The 18,725-nt window shown below is 61.7% G+C and overlaps 1 protein-coding gene across 1 annotated transcript; it reads left to right on the top strand.

The window, feature by feature from the left end:
* The first annotated feature begins 1,288 nt into the window (after window positions 1-1,288).
* On the top strand, window positions 1,289-17,429 carry PDE4C (phosphodiesterase 4C). The gene is made up of 17 exons (XM_056119678.1): window positions 1,289-1,330; window positions 3,083-3,288; window positions 9,449-9,580; window positions 11,480-11,671; window positions 11,871-11,907; window positions 11,995-12,068; window positions 12,311-12,363; window positions 12,621-12,733; window positions 12,816-12,909; window positions 13,355-13,518; window positions 13,649-13,747; window positions 14,056-14,220; window positions 14,298-14,397; window positions 14,890-15,044; window positions 15,643-15,765; window positions 16,212-16,394; window positions 16,967-17,429. The coding sequence occupies exons 1-17, from the start codon at window positions 1,289-1,291 to the stop codon at window positions 17,375-17,377; spliced, it is 2,343 nt and encodes a 780-aa protein (XP_055975653.1). The 3' UTR covers window positions 17,378-17,429.
* The last annotated feature ends 1,296 nt before the right edge of the window (window positions 17,430-18,725 follow it).

Raw genomic sequence — 18,725 nt, 5'->3', positions numbered from 1 at the left:
GGGGGCCGGAACGCTAGCACAGCGGGGAGGGCATTTGCCTTGCATGCAGGCAACCTGGGTTTGGTCCCATATGGTCCTCTGAGCACCGCCAGGAGTAATTCCTGAGTGCAGAGTCAGGAATAACCCCTGGGCACCGCCAGATGTGGCTCCCCCCCAAAAAAAACACCTGGTCTGGGAGGAGCAGATTTGGGGACCCGGGTCCTGTGGCATCCTGGGACCCTCAGCTTTTCTTTGAGTGACATCCAGTGGTGACCAGGACGTGGACAAAAGTGGCCCTTAGGGTCCGTGTCCACCCTGGAGGGAAACTGCCCTTAGAGGGACACAAAAAGTCACCTGTTTTATACGGTGAGTCTGAGCCAGCGATGGTCATGCTCTGATGGTTCTCTGGGGCAGAGAGGACGGCGGGGCCTCCCGGGCAGGCGGCAGTTCGGGTGAAACATTAACTCTGAGGAGAGGCTCCAGGGCCCCTTCCACTAGCCTCGCCTTGGCCACTGCCCGCAGTTCCCCGGTCCCCCCCACACCACCATCCCTCCTTAACCACGCCCACCTCCCCGGACCACGCCCCTGAGCGAGGTCACGCCCATCGTCCTGGCCACACCCCCGCCTTCTTTGGGGTCCGTCCACCTGTAGAGGGTCTTAGATGGGCCTGGGGCAGGCCCGCACCGCCCAGCTTTACCCTCCCGAGCCTGCAGGCGCTCGGGAGCCCTTCTGGCCCCTAAGTCCCTCAAGCGTCTGGTATCCCAGAAACTTGAGCTGCAGAAATCACTGTCCAGCACCTGGCCCTGTGCCCACCTGGTGATGCATGGTCTCTGTGTGCTTGACTCTGAGGGGGGCTGAACACAGAGGCAATAAAACAGACCCCCGTTGCCCCACCCTCCAGGCCACATCCAGAGCTCCCCAGGACAGCCTCAGCTCCACTCCCACTCGCTCCTCCTGGCCACTCCTGGCCGAGCAGGAAGGTATGACCTGGCCAGTCAGGCTGGCAGAGAGATAGTTAAGGTCCCCACGGGGTGGGGGGTGGGGACCGGCCCGTCCTCCTGCCTGACACCCCAGGTCACAGGACTCAGCTGGATGCGTGGCGGCAGCAGGTGTCAGATCTCGTGCAGGTCGTATGAGTTTGGGGGACTCGAGGTGGGGTGGGCCCCTTGCTGCACTTCACTGAGTCCGTGTGGGCCTGCAGAGGTCTGGAAGCTGCGGCGAGGCCCCACAGGGAGGGTGTGCACCGCGTGGGGCTCATGGGGCTTGGGGGACTCCATCCCACCTCCCCAGGATCAGAGCGGCCTGAAGCATGAGGCGCAGCGGAACGGCCCTCCCCTTCCTGCTGAGCGAGGTGAGTGGCACCGGGAAAGCTCAACTCCCGGCAGGAACATTGAGGCCCAGGGACCACCCACCCCAGACTGGTGTAGGCCAGGGCTCAGCTACGTGTGCGCGAAGCAGAGTGAGGGCCCCTGGGGCTGACTGCAGAGCGTCTTTGATATATGTTATTTATTTATTTTCTTTATTTAATTTTTTTGCTTTTTGGGTCACACCTGGGGATGCACAGGGGTTACTCCTGGCTCATGCACTCAGGAATTACTCCTGGCGGTGCTCAGGGGACCATATGGGGTGCTGGAAATCGAACCCCGGTCGGCCACATGCAAGGCAAACGCCCTACTCGTTGTGCTATTGCTCTAGCCCCTTATTTTTTTGGGGGGGTCACATCCCACAGGGGTGACTCCTGGCTCGGCACTCAGGCATCACTCCTGGCGGTGCTCAGGGGACCCCATGGGATGCGGGGGATCGAACTCGGGTCAGCAGCATTCAAGGCCAGCACCCTTCTTGCTGTGCTGTCACTGTGGCCCATAAATGCGCTTTTTGCAGGTATCTCCGAGCAAGCTCAGGGGCCCAGGCAGGCCTCACGTAGCCTGCAGCAAGGACCGAGTCTGGGCCACGCTCAGGGGCCTGAGGTGCTGGAGTCCCTCGGCTCTTTGATTTGTCTGGATTCCACTCCCACAGGATTGTCTGGGGGTCGGCTGGGCCCCAGCTCCCCAGCTGCTGTGCTCTGGCACTGCACTCAGGGATCCCTCCTGGCGGTGCGAGGGACAGGCCAGGCCAGCTGTGCACATCACACTGCCCGACGCCGGGGCTGCTGTTCGGGTTCCAGGTCATTTCTTTTCTGAAGCATCAGAGACCAAGAGACAGTGCAGCTATTGGTCACTGCCTTGCCCATGGCCGATGTGACTTTGATCCCCACCACCACGTAGGGTCCCTAAGCTATGCTGGGAGTGAGCCCTGAGAAGTGTGGGGACATCCGCAGCCTACCTCGTCTGTCCCCAGGGGCTGACAATGACAGATTCCACTGTGAGAACCAGGCGAGTGGACGCAGCAAGGTCCCCAGAGCAGAAGTGATGTCTGCAGGGGCACTTGCCTTGCATGCAGCCGACCTGGGTTCAAGCCCCAACACCCTGTAGGGTCCCCCAAGCCCTGCCAGGAGTAACTCTTGGGGCAGAGCTGGCAGTCAGCACTGAGACCTCTGGGGAATCACGACAGGAAGCAGGAGAGGCCAAGAGGGTGAATAGAACCCTGACAGGCGCCGGAGCAAGAGGAGAGCACGGAGGGCATTTGTCTTGCACATGGCTGACCTGGGTCTGGTTCCTGGAATCCCATACTGTCCCCCAAGCACCGCCAGAAGTCATTCCGGAGGCCATTCCTCAGGAGTAACCCCTGAGCACTGCCTCCCCCCAAATAGGTAAAACCACGACTCAGGGTCACCGTCAGGGCTGTGTGTGTCATGCAGGGTCCAATGGGCTGCGTGTCTGCGAGCATCCAAGTAGGACTTTGGCCTCGCTGCCCAGGGCAGGGTGGACGATGGTGTTCAGGCTGCTGTGGGCCTGTGCCTTTCAATCTCCTGCTCGGGCCTAGTGCTCTGGGCCACCCAGAGCTTTGGCCACCTCCCACTGCCCTTTGAAGGAAACTGAGGCTGGGAGGGGCACTGAAGAGACCCCAAGTGTGTTTCTTTGGGCCAGTGCAGGAAGCCGGTGGGGGCCCGGGGGACAGCTGTTTTGAGGTCCCATGTTCACCACCTGCCCTGGGTTCCCCACAGGTGCGGGAGCTCACGGATTCCGCCTCAGCGCCCGTGAGCCCCCAAAGCACCAGGATCATCCGGAGACGCTTCTCGGGGACCCCGCTGCTGCCTCCCCTGTCCAGCCGCCTCGGGTCCCCCGGAGCAGACGCAGAAGCCAGCGCCCGTGTGGTATTCACCATCGAGACCCGTGGGGCAGAGCCCAGCCAGGGGCCAGCCTCGGGCAGGTGAGGGGATGGGGCACCAGGGGAGGGGAGCGGAGAGTCTGCATAGAAGCCTCTTTTTGCTTGTTTGTTTGGGTCACACCCAGAAGTGCTCAGGGATCACTCCTAGTGGGGTTCAGGGAACCACATGGGGTGCCGGCATCCACCCGAGCAGCTGCGGCAAGGCCAGAGTGCTCCCAGCTGTGCATCTCTCTGGCCCATTTCCAGCGTTTATTGAGCACAAACTGCACTCGGGGGACATGACACTGGGCGCTAGCCACAGGTGAGCAGAGGTGGGAACAGACTCACAGCAGCCGGGAGAGATCAGGGGCCTGGGAGGGTGCACGGTGACCGCCAGAGAGGAAAGGAAGGTTTCCTTAGAAGCATGTCTCTGAGCTCGGCTTTAAGAGTGAGAAGCAGGCATGTAGGTGTGTGTGTGTGGGGGGGGGGCTGCAGGGAAAGGTGTGCCAAGTAGGAAGAACAGAATGTGCAAAGCCTCATACTCCAGAACATAGGCATCTGAGGTGCTAAATACAGATCCATGTGGCTGTAGGCTTGAAGGGAACTCTAGGGGGGGTGCCCACAAATGGGTGGGGGTTCAGAGGAGCCAGGGGTGTCTTCGTGGCTTTGAGCTGAACCCTGAGGTGTTCATGGAACGATCTGTGCAGTCTAGACTTTGAGGTTTTTTTTTTTTTCGGGGGGAATGGGTGTTCAGGGCTGACTCCTGGCTCTGCACTAAGGGGTCACTACTTGTGGTGCTCACGGGACCCTATGGGATGCCAGGATTGGACTCAGGTCAGCCATTTGTGCAAGACCAGTGCTCTCCTGCTGTGCTATTGCTCCAGCCCTGAACTTGTGATTTTTCATGTTTGATCTCACGGATGCCAAGAAACAGGAACACCATATTTACGCCCCAGAGATCAGTGCTAGGAGCGAAGGTTGTAAGCCCTGGGTCCCTCACCCCCGACCCTGCTGTCGTCTGCTGTCCCTTCTGGGAGGCTGCGGTTTGACCACCTCCGAGTGAGTCTGGCCCCTGCATCCCCCATGCCCCACATGGCCAATGTCCCTGTGAGTTTTCTGAGCTCGGAGGGGTCTTGGATGGGAGAGATTGGGCAGTGGGAAGGGCGTGGGTCTTACATGAGGCTGCCCGGGGTTCAATTCCCAGCACCCCAAGGGCCTCTGAGCCCCTCCAGGAGTGATCCTGAAGGCAGAGTCAGGAGTAAGTCCTGAGCACCCTCCAAGTATGGCCAGAAAACAATAACAATAATGAATCACTGCATCTCCTGCCCTCAGGTCAGCCAGAGGTCCCACATGGCCAGTCCTGCCCGCCCATCCTCTTCCCTGAGGTTACACTGCCTGGATGTCCAGAGGGGAGCGCAGGGGCCGACCCGAGGCTCCAGGTGTGGAACTGGGGCTGGGTGCATGGCCAGACTGCATGAGACTCTTCCTGCAGTGTCTGTGTTGGACAGCCGTATCCCACCCTCCCTGCCTGCACCCACCCTGCTGCCCTCTTTGGGCTTGGCTGGAGAGCCTGCCCTCCTGAGGCGGGGACCTGGGAGGTGCCCTGGTCCATGTCCCGCAGGGGATCCTTGACGCTAGCACTGGGGAGGGCCAGAGGCCCTTCAGCACCTCCTGTGTGGACAGTGCTCCTACTGGAGACTCTCCAGACCTGTCTTCAGGCTGCATTTTCAAGTTCTGGGAGAAGGAACTGCACCATGGCAGGAAGCGAGGGGTGGGGGTGGGGGTGGGGGATGGGGGGAATTGGGGGCTTCAGCAGCACCTGCGGGACTATTTCCGTTCTTTACACTGCAAGCTCCTATCTTCACCCTCTTTCATTCAGCACTAGAGGGGGCAGCCTTTGGGATCTCTGGAGGGCCCCCCAGGCCCTTTCTGCAGCTCCCACTGGAGTCCCCCTCAGGGCCCTTCAGCACCTCCACGTGGACAGCTCCTCGCTGTGGCTTCCACCCGCAGACCTGGGGCGGGGTTCCTTGGCTCCAGCTGGGGCAGATCCGTGGGCTTCCCTTCTCTGGTGCAGGGGGAGCTGTAGAGTGCAAGGAGTGGGCGCTTGCAGCCTCCCAGGCACAACCCGAGCCTCGCCGCCCCTGTGGCGGCAGCCCTGGCGCCCCATCTGCATCCAGCATTGTTTCCATTGGGATCCCCAAAAGCCCATCAGCCGCTGAGAGCAGGCCTGGAGGTGCATGGGAGCCGGGCTGGAGAAGGCATATGGGGCCGGGAGGGTGGGTGGGGCCTGGCACGACGGGGCGGGGCCTGGCGTGATGGGCGGGGCTGAACTGGTGGGCGGGGCTTTCCCAGTTGGGTGAGGCCTGGTGGGATGGAGCGGGGCCTGATGGGATGAGGCCTGACAGGAGTGGGGCGGGGTCTGGCTTCTGTGGAGTGGGGGCGTTTCTGGGGGGCGGTTGCTTGCACAGGATCTTGGGCTGGTCAGAGCTGGAGGAAGGTGGGGTCAGCCCTACCTGTCTGCAGGTATTGTGGGATCCTCCAGACCTCTGCAAGAATCTGGATGCGGGCGTGAGCAGGTCAGAGTGGAGAGTTTTGGGGGGATCGGGGAGGGGCACGCGGGACACACCTGACCCCATCTCCTGGCGGCCTGCCTGAGTCCCAGGTAGAAGGCAAGCGGTGAGGTGATGCTGCTTTCCCTCCTGTCTCTCTGGGGAGCACCAGCCCCAGGGGGTGATGGTCCCAGCTGGCCCTCCAGGCCCACAGGGCAAAGGAGGGGTTCAGGAGCCCCCCAGGAACTACTGGAGCAGCATCCGAGGCAGGCTGATCTCGAGGAGGCCGGGTGCGTCCCATGATGAGGTCCTGGCTTCTTCCATCAACCCAGGACCGCATCGGGGCAGCAGGCTGGCTGGACTTGTGCCCAGGTGACCCAGGTGACCCCCTCCCCCCTTCCGCTTTCCGGTGACTCACAATTTTCCATATTTAAGAATGAGTAAGCAGGGACTAGGTTTGGCCCCAGGTGGCTCTGGAAAGCTGGAGTGGAGGGTGAGGCCCTTGAGCATGTGAGTAGCATGTGTGGGCTTGTGTGGGCACCCTCACAGGTATGTGCTGGGGCCAGAGTGGCTGGGCACTCCGAGAAGCCGGGCCAGGCCCACCCACCAGCTCCCAAGCAGGGGCTTCCCTGAGTCTATGTCATGGGGCAGGAGCACGGAGCAATTCTGTCTCAAATGTTGTGTGCTGGTATATGTCTCCCAGCGTGGGGTGCTCTCTAGCCCACGACAGTCTTGTTCAGTGAGCATTTATTGAGTACCTATTGAGTACCACATCCTATACTGGGCAAGGACGGCCATGGGCTCCCAGTCGCAGCGATTCCAACCAACTGGGCAGAGATTCCAGGGTGGAGAGTGGTACCTTAAGAGAGGAAGGGCTAAAAGGTCAGCTCAGCTCTGACTGAGGTTGAACAGCAGTGGGTACAGGGAACAGAGTATTGATCAGAAGGAATGGAATATACAAAGCCTCAAACTCAATAGCATCAGGCATTAGGGGCACCGGACACAGGTCGGGGTGGCTGTCGGGCATGAGGGGAGGCTCCCTACATCCCCCGGGTCTTTTCTGAGCACCCACTGAGTGGTGAGCCCTGAGCACACAGCTGGAGCAGGCATTTACTCTCCAGGACTGGTGAAGTAGGCAGACATGCACATCAGATGCGCCTCACATGGATCATAAAACTACACGTGACAGGGCTCTGAGATGATTGACCTGACTTGGTTGGTCAGGGAGGGTTTCCTGGAGGAGATGATGTTCCAGAGCAGATGAGTCAACAGAAAGAAGAACTTCTGGGCAAGGGGTAAACGTGGAGTGGATTCAGCGTGGCTGTTCTGAGGAGCAACAGGGAAGGGGGCGGAGGAGGCTGGAGTGAGCCCGGAGGAGGGCATGAGGGCGGTGGGGAGCTGCGGGAGGGAGGGAAGCAAGGCGGCTGGGATCTAACCAGGAGGGAACCCACCATTTTTCTCTCTGCGGGGTGTGGGTCAGGCATCCTGCCTCTCAGGCTCTTTCTGTGCTGTTGCTGAAGGCCACACCCGGCGATGCTCAGGGCTCACTCCTGGAGGTGCTGGAGAGGCCAGTCGGCGGCACCCTTAGGGCCCTAGGGATCAAACCCGGGTCAGCTACGTGCAAGGCAAACGCCTTCCGAGCACTCGGGACCCTCCAGGTCTCACTGTAGGCGTCCCAGTAAACAGGCGCAACAGCCCCCACCGTCGGGCAGCGCGCGCCCCCTGGCGGCAAAGGAGAGAAAATGCTTCCCAGGAAGGCCGGTGAGGGGCAGCCGTGGCGGCGTTGGGGGGGCGGGGGGCTGGGTATGTCATAGAGCACTCCAGAGTCAGGGGGGAGCACTCCTTCAGCTCGGGCCCCTTCTGGAGGGCTATTCGGGCCACACTTCAAATGCCCAGTCTTTCTCTCCCCTCTCCTCTCTGTCTGTCTCTGTCTCTGTCTCTGTCTCTGTCTCCTTCTCTCTCTGCCTTTCCAGGGTTTAAGCTGCTTGAACTGTGGTGCAGGGGACCCGAGTGACAACTCAGCACCATCCCCCGGCACCCAAAGGATCCCAGGCACTGCTGGGATTAATTCCCGCGTGCAGAGCCAGGAGTAAGCCCTAAGCACGGTCAAGTGCAGGGAAAAATATGAACCAATCAACAAAGCCTTAATATCACACCCTGGAGGTGAGTGTGGACTCTTCTCCTCCGGCGGGTGTGGGTGGACCTGACCCCACCGTGCGACAATTTGAGGAGGAGCACAAGCCTCGTGTACCTCAGTTTCCCCACCCGCAAAATGAGAATCGCACTTGGTGCTGGGTGGAGTTGGTGGGAAACCTGGAGGTCGCACCCGCCCCTCAGAAGGCGCCTGTGTGGGTGTGCAGAGGAACCCCAGTTCTCTCAGGGACCGTGACCTCACCCTCACATCGTGTGGCCATTGCACAGTTATAAGGCACACGGCAGGGCTGGGCCAGACACTTGGCTGCTGGGCTTGCAGGGAGCCCATCGGGGTGTCACGTGCAGACAGGCTGGAGTTCCTCCCCAGCGCAGCCCCTGGCCCCTCTGACTCAGCCTCCTTGGGGGTGGGGGGGGTCCCGTCAGGGCTCCTGGGCCCGGGTGCTGGTGGCCCTGAGCCCTGAGGCTGCCCCTTGGGACTGACTATAATTAGGTCCTCTCCACAGCCACCCAGGATATTTCTGTCTCCGGAACAGTCAACATTGGTTCCCAGCAGGTGCCTTGGGGTCCCCCACAGACCCCCAAGACCCACTGGACACACTGTTCCTTGGCAGGCCATAGGCCTCCCACTGAACCCCGACTACTGTGACCCCAAACACCATAGTCACTGGAACTCACCCTGATGATTACCGGGAAGGGGGGGGGCGGGGCGGGAATATTCCTAGGGTCCTCCCCAGTGTGCCTCAGGCAAGACCAGGGGTGACAGGGCTCTTGGAGGGGGCCCCTCTTGATTTACCCCCCGCGAAGGACTCCCAGCCCTTCCTTGGCTGAGTCTGGGTTGTTTTTGATTTCTGCCTTTTCTGCGGAAGCAGCAGGCCACCATCATCACTGCAGGACACTGGAACACAGCCCTAGGTCCCCCCACCCCGCCTCACACTGTGGGGCCAGGAGAGGGGGCTGACGCTGTGCAGGGCGGAAGGGGTGCGGATGTTTGTGGGGTGGAGACAGGGCCGAGGGGGCCTGGGGAATGTCACTGACACGGCGGCCAGCCGCGGGTGGTCAGGCAGGGACCTGGAGGCTGGGCAGCGGCGCCGCTGCCTTTTCCCACCTCAGTTTCCCACTTTGAAGCCGTCAGCTGCTGTCCGTGGTGGGGTCCCGGCTGGGCACTGTGCCCACTGACCCTCTTCCGACAACCATCCTCTGACTCACTCACGGCTGCCCCCACCCCCGCGGAGCTGATGGGCTGCCCTCAGGGGTGTCCGCAGAGGGCGGGGGTGGGGGGGCATAGGGAGGGAGCGGGGCGGCGATGCCCACCCAGAGCAGGAATCAGGTTGGCCTGACAGCGCCTTGCCTCAGTTTCCCCACGGGGACCGGGGTGGAGGGAGCAGCTGGGCGGCCGTGGGGCGCCTCCCCTCCCCCCCAGCCCGGGCCGGCCCCGCCCCCACAGGCCAAGCTGAAAAGGCCCCGCGCAGCCCCGCCCGGCCCCCACCAGCCTTGCGCCTCCCGGAGTCGGGGTCATGCAGGGGCCCCCCCGCGCCCACGGGCCCCAGCTCCCCCCGGGGGTCCCCGCGCGGCTCCCCCGGGCTCTTCAGGAAACTCCTGGTGAACCAGAGCATTCGCCTGCAGCGGCGCTTCACCGTGGCCCATCCGCTGTGGTGAGGTGGGGCTGGGGACGGGGGTCCCGACGGGGCGCGGGGCGACCCTTCCGGGGGGATCGCGCCGGTGCCCCCCTGCAGCAGGGACACCGAGCGCGGCTCCTCCTGCCCAGTCAGGGTGGGGGGGGGGGGAGAGGCACGGCGGTTCCTCGTGTCCAGCAACCAGATGGCCCTTGGGGGGCTTGTCACCGAGCCCTGCCGAGGTCCTGGCTCAAGGGGTGCCTCGGATGTCGGCTTTGATGGTAAAAGGGGGCACATCCGGTGGCCCCCAGACCCGAGAGTTCCCGAGTTCCAAGATCCCGTGGAGGGTTCCCCAGCCCCGTAGGGAAATGCTGGCTTTGGGGGAGAGCAGAGGGGCGAGGCTGGGGACCCAGGTGGCTCGTGGCCGTGCCTGGGTCAGCGCCTCGGTCGCTGGCGGTCGCCGGACTCCCGGTCGTGTGACCAGACAGTGACCGCGGGGAGGGGGAGGGTCAGCCGTGACCCCGGTCCTCCGTGGCACCTTGCCAGCCCTGCCGGGGACGGGCTCCCGGGTCCCAGCGTAGCCAGAGCTCCAGAGCCTGAGCCCCGGGTTGCCGCGGAGCCTGCCTCAGTTTCCCCGTGCCTCGGACGTCCAGGCACGCGGTTCCCACAGCCCGGGCGCCCTCGCCCCGCGCCGCCCGCGTCATGGAGCGGCCTGACCCGGCGGCTCGCGGCTAAGTTTAGCGCAGAAAGAAAAACAGCTGCAGGGGCTGTGGAACACGGAGCGCGGGCCGTCGGCCTCAGTTTCCCCGCACGCACGCGCGTGCGCCTCCCCAGAACCTGGCGGGAGAGGCAGGAGAGGGGGTGGGGAGGTGGGGTATTGTCCCTGACACCCCCTACTCAGGAGGGTTGGGGAGGGGGGCGTCCCAGCCGCAGCAAGCCCGCGGGGCGGGGCCAGAGAGACCACGCCCCAATGACGCCACGGGGAGGGGCCTCTCGGCCCCACCCTCGTGCGCCTGCCGGATCCTACGGGGCCTAACCTTGGGCATCCACCCCGTGGGATCTGAAGCGTTTGAGCGCCGCCGCCCAGTCTGAACGAGCCGAATGAGTCCAGCCGACCTGGAAGCAATCTCGCCCTGTCCCTCACCCAGCTCGGCCTGAGCTGCAGCACGGGGTTGAGGGTACCTGACGGTGACCCAGGTGGACAGTGGCCTTTAGCGAGGTCCCCGAGCCCTGGGCAACTGCCAGTGCCTCCCGATGTCTGCCCCTCCTGACTGCACCTCCTTTTTCAAAAGTCCGAGGGACCTCCCCTCTTCCTCATTGCTCCATCCTGGTCCGCATCCCTTCCCAGTCTTTCTTTGTTTGGTTGCCACAACTGGCGATTTTCAGGGGTCACTCCTGGCTCTGCACTCAGGAATCACTCCTGGTGATGCTCAGGGGACCCTATGGGATGCTGGGGATCAAACCCGAATGACGACATGCAAGGCAAATGCCCTCCCCGCTGTCCCATCGGCCCTGCCCCCCCTTATCTCCTAATCCCAGAGAAAGGGACAGAGATCGCCCTCCCCTCCCGACTCCTGGTGTGATCAGAGGGAAGGAGCAGCTGAAGTGCTGAAAGGGGGATCAAAGAGAGCAGGGGCACTCACAGTGGGGAGTAAGGCCCTCCTTGTGGGGATAGAGCTTGTGCAAAGGCCCAGAGGTAGAGAGCACATAGTAAGGACCCAACAGAATCTGGGATGGGCTGGCGGAGCCAGAGTGCCTTTGGCCTGGTCTCCTGGACCTCGTTTTCCCCTTTGCGTGTACACAGCCCTCAGAGGAAGCCTGAGACCTCCCTGTTTGGAGGACATGTCAGATGTCCCTAACCTGGAAAGGGCTCAGGTCTGCAGGAGCTCACAGGTGACCCAGAACTCTCAGCTCTCACTGTGCCTCCTCTGCCTTCAGCTTTGACCTGGAAAATGGATTTTCATGCGGAAGAAGCTCACTCGACCCCCAGGTGGGCCCTGGCTTGGGTCGCGCAGCTCAAGCTCCGAGTCAGCACTGCCAACGGCGGGAATCCTTCCTCTACCGATCAGACAGCGACTTCGAGCTCTCTCCCAAGGCCATGTCCAGGAATTCCTCCGTGGCCAGTGACCTGTGAGTCCTAACCCCAGGGACTGAGTCCCTCCTTTAGGAGGCAGGGATAATGTGTGTGGCCAGTAGGAGGGGCTGCTGTGGCCTTCAGGCAGTGGACAGGGCGATGTAGATGGAGGGTTCTGCAGGGCGGGTAGAAGCTGGAGCATAGACCGTGCCGGACGCCTCCTGACAGCCCTCCTGCCACTTCTGCTCTCCGCAGTCATGGAGAAGACATGATCGTGACACCCTTCGCCCAGGTGGGAGTCCAGCTGCCTCTCTCCCTGATCCCCACACCCTCCCAGATGGCCGACCATTCCCCATGCTGACCATCACCCTGCTGTTAGGTCCTGGCCAGTCTGCGGACTGTTCGGAGCAATGTGACTGCCCTGGCCCACCTGCCAGGCAGAGGGGCAGCCAGGTAAGCGTGGTGGCAGGGAGGGGCGGGGCCTACACGGTGGGGGCGGGGCCTACACGGTGGGGCGGGGCCTACACTAGAGGGCGGTGTCTAGTGGTGGGCGGGGCTTTGTCGGAGGGGCTTTGTTGGGGCGGGGCCTGGCAGGATGGGGCCATCGCAGGTGTTGCTGGCACAGGTGGGTGGCCTGGGTGAGAGCAACCTGGAGGGCTGAGGGCATGGCCATCTCTTTGTCCACTGTACCCCAGGCAGGCATCCGTGGGGAACCCCTTGACTACAGCTCAGCCTCCCGCACCTCCAGGTGAGCACCCCTCCACAGTGAGCTTCTGGGCTAGACTTACCTCTGGGTGTGCCCTTCGGCTAATCTGATGGCGATTTTACCCCGCACAAAAGGAGCGGAGGATAGCCGAGGCTCAGAGAGGCACAGCGATCTGCACGTGGTCACACAGCCCCTTCGGGACAGTTCTGGGGCTCAGATCTTGGGCGCTTCAGTGGCCCTGCCGGAAGCGGGGGGACCTTCTGGGCGGGAGGGGCAGCGTCCTGACTCACCACTCTCAGAGGAGCCTGGTCACAAGCTGGCATGGGAGACTCTAGAGGAGCTGGACTGGTGCCTGGAGCAGCTTGAGAGCCTGCAGACACAGCACTCGGTGGGCGAGATGGCCTCCAACAAGGTGAGGGACCACAGCAGCCCAGTGCCCTGCCGCGCCGCCCCACCCTAGCACAGCCCTGGCACCCCAACCCCCATCCCCACAGTTCAAGCGGATGCTGAGCCGAGAGTTGACACACCTGTCGGAAACCAGCCGCTCCGGGAACCAGGTGTCGGAGTACATAGCCCGGACCTTCCTGGGTGAGCAGGGGTGGGGGTCACTGCCTGGACACCACTGAGAGGCAGAAAGAGGGAGAGAGAGAAGCCCCAACTGTATTGGGAGAGAGCACAGACACAGGCACCCCAGACCCTCTGGAGTCAGGGCTGGATGAGAGGGGAGAACAAGAGTAAATGCTGGGAGGAAGGGGGCATTAATGCTAGGGTTTTGAAGGATGAATAAGAGCTCACCAAGGAAGTGATGCAAAGAATCAGACAGATGGGTCTTCATTTGAGGGATGGAAAGGTTATTGGGTTGATCCTCAGTGCCAAGCGCTTCTGTGTACCTGCAGCAGTCACTGGGACCAGTCCCCTGAACAGGGACTCTATTCTAAGTGCTCTTTGACTCATGGAGGAAGGAAACCCATTCATCTTGAGGCTGGGCGGGGATGATCCCAGCACAGGAATCAGCTTCTGTGCCTACCTACAGACCAGCAGACTGAGATGGACTTGCCCCTGGTGGCCCAAGCAGAGGCCCCTAGACCCATGTCCCAGATCAGTGTCCTGCGTCGATCCCCGCCCCAGGCCAGCTTCTCTGCAGCTGCTGTGCCACGCTTTGGGGTCCAGACTGACCAGGAGGAGCAGTTGGCAAAGGTGGGTCACCCCCGCAGGATTCTGTGATGTGTGAGGGGTTCAGCGCCTCAGTGGGGTTGGCCAGGAGGGTGCTGAGGCTCAAGTCCTGGGGGGCAGGAGGTGCTGCCAACAGTTCCTCACCTGCCTGTAGGTGCTGGAAGGCGTCCACAAGTGGGGGCTGGATGTGTTCAAGGTGGCGGAGCTGAGTGGGGGCCGGCCCCTCACGGCTGTCATTTTCAGCATCTTCCAGGTACCTCCTCAACCTGCCTTCCAATAACTTTGGGGTTCCTCTTCCTGCCCTCAGCCTCAGGGACACATGTTCCTTGAATTCCCTGTCACTTCCCAGTGACTCATTGGCTCAGGGAGTTGGCTGAGTTGACCCATTCATTCTCTCCAAACCTCCACCCTGGGACCACCCCCAAAGGGACCCAGGGGGATGGGGAGGCTGGAGGGACCGACAGAGGAGGGGGCACTGGGGATACTCCCAGACAGCGAACAGGAGGGGAGCGCAGGGGGAGTCGGAGCAGGGCGTGGCCCTGACGGCCTGGACTGGAGCAGGGCAGGGACCTGCTGAAGACGTTCCAGATCCCCCCCGACACACTGGTGACCTACTTGCTAACCCTGGAGAGTCACTACCGCCAGGACGTGGCCTACCACAACAGTACGCATGCGGCTGACGTGGCCCAGTCCGCACATGTCCTGCTGGCCACACCGGCCCTGGAGGTAGGAGTCCCGGGCAGCCAGGCAGGCATGGGCGCCACGGTGTGGGCGAGCAGCCTCACCTGTCGTGTGCCCCGCAGGCCGTGTTCACAGACCTGGAGATAATGGCCGCCATCTTCGCCAGTGCCATCCACGACGTGGACCACCCCGGGGTCTCCAACCAGTTTCTCATTAACACCAGTGAGTGGGATGAGGGCTCTCTGGAGGCGGGGGCCGTGCTCTGCTTTGGCGCCCACAGTCATTCCTCCTTTGGGGGCTCTGGGTTCACACTGGGTGCTCCATCAGTGATGGACCCGAGGAGGCTCACCTGGGAGTCGGGAGTGGCACTTCCGGCATACCCCTGATGAACTGGCCACCCCGGTTCAAGAAGCCAACTTGACTCCAAGGAACACGCCTTGAGGCAGTGCTTGGTGTGTGCCACGTGCTCTGCTCCCCCTCTTAGAGTCAATAAGCACAGTTGTCCCCCACCCAGCCCCGTACAAGTCAGGGCTGGACCAGAGAAGAGAAGTCAGGTCTTCCAGGAGAACTTCCTGAAGGAAAGGGTATTCGGGCTGGGGCTCCAGTGTATGAATAGGAGTTTGCCAAGGATACATAAAACCCACTTTGGGGAGTTTGGTTGGGGGCAGTGGATCTGGAGACTCTTCAGTGTTTCTTCCTGAACCCTGGCCCCAGACTCAGAGCTGGCACTCATGTATAATGATTCGTCGGTGCTGGAGAACCACCACCTGGCCGTGGGCTTCAAGCTCCTTCAGGGAGAGAACTGTGACATTTTCCAGAACCTCAGCACCAAGCAGCGGCTGACTCTGCGCAGGATGGTCATCGATATGGTGAGGCACCGTGGACAGGGGGCACACATCAGTATTGAGGTCTCCACCTCTTCCATCCCACTGACAAGCTTTCTCAGGGACCTGTCATGTTCCCTGGTGGCCATGACCAAGACGGGGGTCACTGTACTCGGAGTTGCAGTCCCAGGGGTGGAGGTGGGCAGGGACGGGCCTGAGGGCAGTCGAGACGGGTTCCCTGAGCTGGATAAGTGTCCTGCACGGGGAACAGTGGCGAGGATGGCGCAGGGGAGACCCAGCCTGGGGAACAAAGTGAGGGTTCTGAGGAGTTGGGCCTTCGGGCTTGGGCATGTAGGGGAGCGCCCCTCAGGGAGAGAGGTCTGGGGAGAAGTGCTGAGACTTGGAAGCGATTCCTCAGTGCTGTTTACCTGGGTCTATCTGCTCTGTGGTGCAGGGGTTCAAACCAAGGTCTCATGCGTGTGAGGTGGGCAGCAGGCCACCACCCCGCAGCCCGCCTGCCTCACAGGGGGGGCAGACCAAGAACCTGGCCAGTCCCAGCCACTTCAGAGCACAGGGAGCTGCCGAGGGCGGGTCCTTGTGGCTCGCCAGGGTTTTCTTCAGGTCCTCTCTTGCTCCTCCCCAGGTGCTGGCCACTGACATGTCCAAGCACATGAATCTCCTGGCCGACCTCAAGACCATGGTGGAGACTAAGAAGGTGACGAGCCTGGGGGTGCTGATGCTAGACCACTACTCAGACCGTATCCAGGTGAGAGGCGGCAGGGCCTTGCCTGACCCCCAACCCTCTGCGCCCAGGACCGGTCAAGGCGGGGTTGATGCAACCACGCCCCGTGAGCATATGGGCGGGCCCCCCTAATCCTGCCTAGTGCGTGCACAGGGCGAGGCCTCGCAGGAGCTCACCTTCTGCACGTCTGGGACGGGGCCTCGCCTGACTCCACCTCTACTTGGGGCGGAGCCACCACCTCTACTCACCTGATAGCCTCGTGCTCGCGGGCGTGACCTTGCCAGAACCCGCCCATGGGGTGGGGCTTCACCCAATCCCACCTCCTGTACGTGAGGGCTAGGTGTAGTCCTTCAAGGCTGGGGTAAGCCCGGGTGCCAGGATGGATCCGCCCTCCTCTGCATCCTTGTGGCCGTCTGGGGGCTGCCAAGCCTGGGCGGGGCCTCCCGCCCCCATGAGTCGCTTCTCCGCAGGTCTTGCAGAGCCTGGTGCACTGCGCCGACCTCAGCAACCCCACGAAGCCGCTGGAGCTGTACCGCCAGTGGACAGAGCGCATCATGGCTGAGTTCTTCCAGCAGGGCGACCGCGAGCGCGACGCGGGGCTGGACGTCAGCCCCATGTGCGACAAACACAGCGCCTCGGTGGAGAAATCTCAGGTCTGGCGGTGGGGCTGGGGGAAGGGGTGGGTGCCAACAGGTCAGAAGCCCAGGTGGGCAGTGGAGGCGAGGCCTGTGCAGGGCGGCGGGGAGTCAGGTCCCCCCCACAGTCTCCGGACTGTAGGGAACACCAGCTGCCCCAGCTGTTCTGGGGACCATGCCCAGGTGCCCGCAGCCCTGAGAGGTCAGGGCTGGAATAAAGGAAAGGACCTGGGAGGCAGGGGTCGCCGTCCCTAAACGGCAGACTTTTAGAAAGGGTTTTTTATTTGTTTGGGGGCCACACCCAGCGATGCTCAGGGGTTACTCCTGACTCTGAGCCCAGGAATTATTCCTGGCGATACTCAGAGGACACCCTATGGGAAGCCTGGGATTGAACCCGAATTGGCCACATGCAAGGCAAACCCTCTCCTTGGTGTTCTATCTCTCTAGTCCAGGAAAGGGTTTTTTGAGGAGGGGTCTGAAAGGTGGGGAGGCATTCACAGTTAGAAGGAACAACGCAGGCAGAGGCCTGGAGGCTGGGCCATGTGTTGGTTACGGGGGTTCACACCCCCCTCACCTCATTACTCCCCAAGGTGGGTTTCATCGACTACATCGCTCACCCCCTGTGGGAGACGTGGGCTGATCTGGTCCACCCAGATGCCCAGGACCTGCTGGACATGCTGGAAGACAACCGCGAGTGGTACCAGAGCAAGATCCCCCGCAGCCCCATGGACACCAGCAGCCCTGAGCACGGGGGCCCCGACAGGTTCCAGTTTGAGTTGACTCTGGAGGAGGCCGAAGAGGAGGAGGAGGAGGAGGAAGGGGAGGAAGAGGGAAAAGAGGGAATGTCAAACCAGGAGTCCTCGGGATCACCCGGCCCTCGACTATTGTCCCCAGAAGCCAGTCCAGACCCAGAGACCCTCCTCCTGGACACCCCAAGGACCATGGGCCAGGCCTGTGTGGATGTTGGGGACAGCGGGACGGCTCCACCCTGTGACTCCTAATGGCCCTGCAGCCCTCAGACGTGCCCAGGCTGGTCTCAGGGTCCACTTTGATGCCAGGCCAGTTCACAACCTCCCCTGGGGCTGGCCAGATCTCCCTGACATTTATTGAATGGGATTGTGAGGGGCACTACCCTCCTGTCCTCCCGGTGGCTCTAGCAAGTAGCTGCGGAACGGGGGTTTCTGTGTCCCCCAGTCACATTGTCTTCCTCGCAGACAACCGCCGAAAACAGAGAGTCCCCATGCCACCCCGGGTCCTGTGGGGGGTCTGTGTCTTCTGATCTTAAATCTAGGAGGAGAGTCATTGCTGGGCTGGTGGTACCAGAACGTACCGCGCACACAGTGGGGCGGGTAGCCGGACCCTCCCTGAAATGTCTTAGAAGTGTATATGGGACCTGAACTGTCTGTGGGATTTGAGGAACCCCCTTACTTTGGGTTGCTTTTGGGTCACACCCGGTGATGCTCAGGGCTCTTGCACTCAGGAATCACTCTTGGCAGGTTCTGGGGACCCTATGGGATGCCTGGGATCAAACCCGGGTCATCCGCATTTTGCAAGCCCTGCGCCCTCCCCACCGCGTTGTCTCTGAGCTGTGAAGGTATTTTAGATCAACATTGTGTCTGTTTCTCTTTGGGGACACTGAGGCCGTAGAACTTTCCTGCCCCAGGCCCTGGAGCTGGGCGCCCTCTAGTGGCTGGAGGGTGAATTCTCAAGCCTCACACCCATAAAGAGGGAGCCGCAGCGGGGTTCCAGAGGGGTCCCCCGGCTCTGTGAGTTTCGTTTCCATCCTGACTCACACATCTCCCACTCCCTCAAGCCCGAAATGTTAACATGAAAAAGATTTATTTACATTTTGACATTCAAATGTTACAAAGATTTGGGGGGTTTCCGTTTTTCTCTCCAGGAAAGGGGCTTCCCAGTGAGAAGCGAGCACTGGCGCGGATTGTAATAAAGTTCTGCCTGTTGCACTCGGAGTCTCTCCCTAGGGCACTGCCCTTCCTCTGTACCCCGACTGTCCCTTTGGATTGGCCCTGTGCGTCCTCCTTCTCCCCTACCTGTTGTCTTCTTTCCATGCTAATTGCCCTCTGTACCCCAAGAAGGTCCCCTTAGTGCCTTTCCACAGACGCTCCCTCCCTCTCCGAGACTCAGTCCAGTGCCCCCAGCCCCAGGAAGTCCTCCCTGACTGCACCCACCAAGAAGCCAGGTACACCCATCTTGCCCCATGCCCTCCACCAGACCTGTCTGAGGCCCCAGTCCAGTTCCCTTCCTGGACCTGCTGTTCTTCCCAGTCCCTCACACCACGATGTCTCTGATGAGCCTGACCTATCGACTGGGGGCTGGTCAGCAAGAAGA

The sequence above is a fragment of the Sorex fumeus genome, unplaced genomic scaffold (assembly GCF_029834395.1).
Source record: "Sorex fumeus unplaced genomic scaffold, SorFum_2.1 ptg000041l, whole genome shotgun sequence".
Taxonomy (NCBI): Eukaryota; Metazoa; Chordata; class Mammalia; order Eulipotyphla; family Soricidae; genus Sorex; species Sorex fumeus.
The sequence above is the reverse complement of the archived record's forward strand: the minus strand, read 5'-3'. Positions and strand labels throughout refer to the sequence as shown.

Bases quoted from the DNA above. Each gene is read 5' to 3' on its own strand.
- PDE4C (XM_056119678.1), top strand. From the start codon at position 1,289: ATGAGGCGCAGCGGAACGGCCCTCCCCTTCCTGCTGAGCGAG. The intron at 11,672-11,870 runs GTGAGTCCTAAC...TGCTCTCCGCAG, and splicing joins TCCTCCGTGGCCAGTGACCT to TCATGGAGAAGACATGATCG. The intron at 13,519-13,648 runs GTGGGTCACCCC...ACCTGCCTGTAG, and splicing joins AGGAGGAGCAGTTGGCAAAG to GTGCTGGAAGGCGTCCACAA.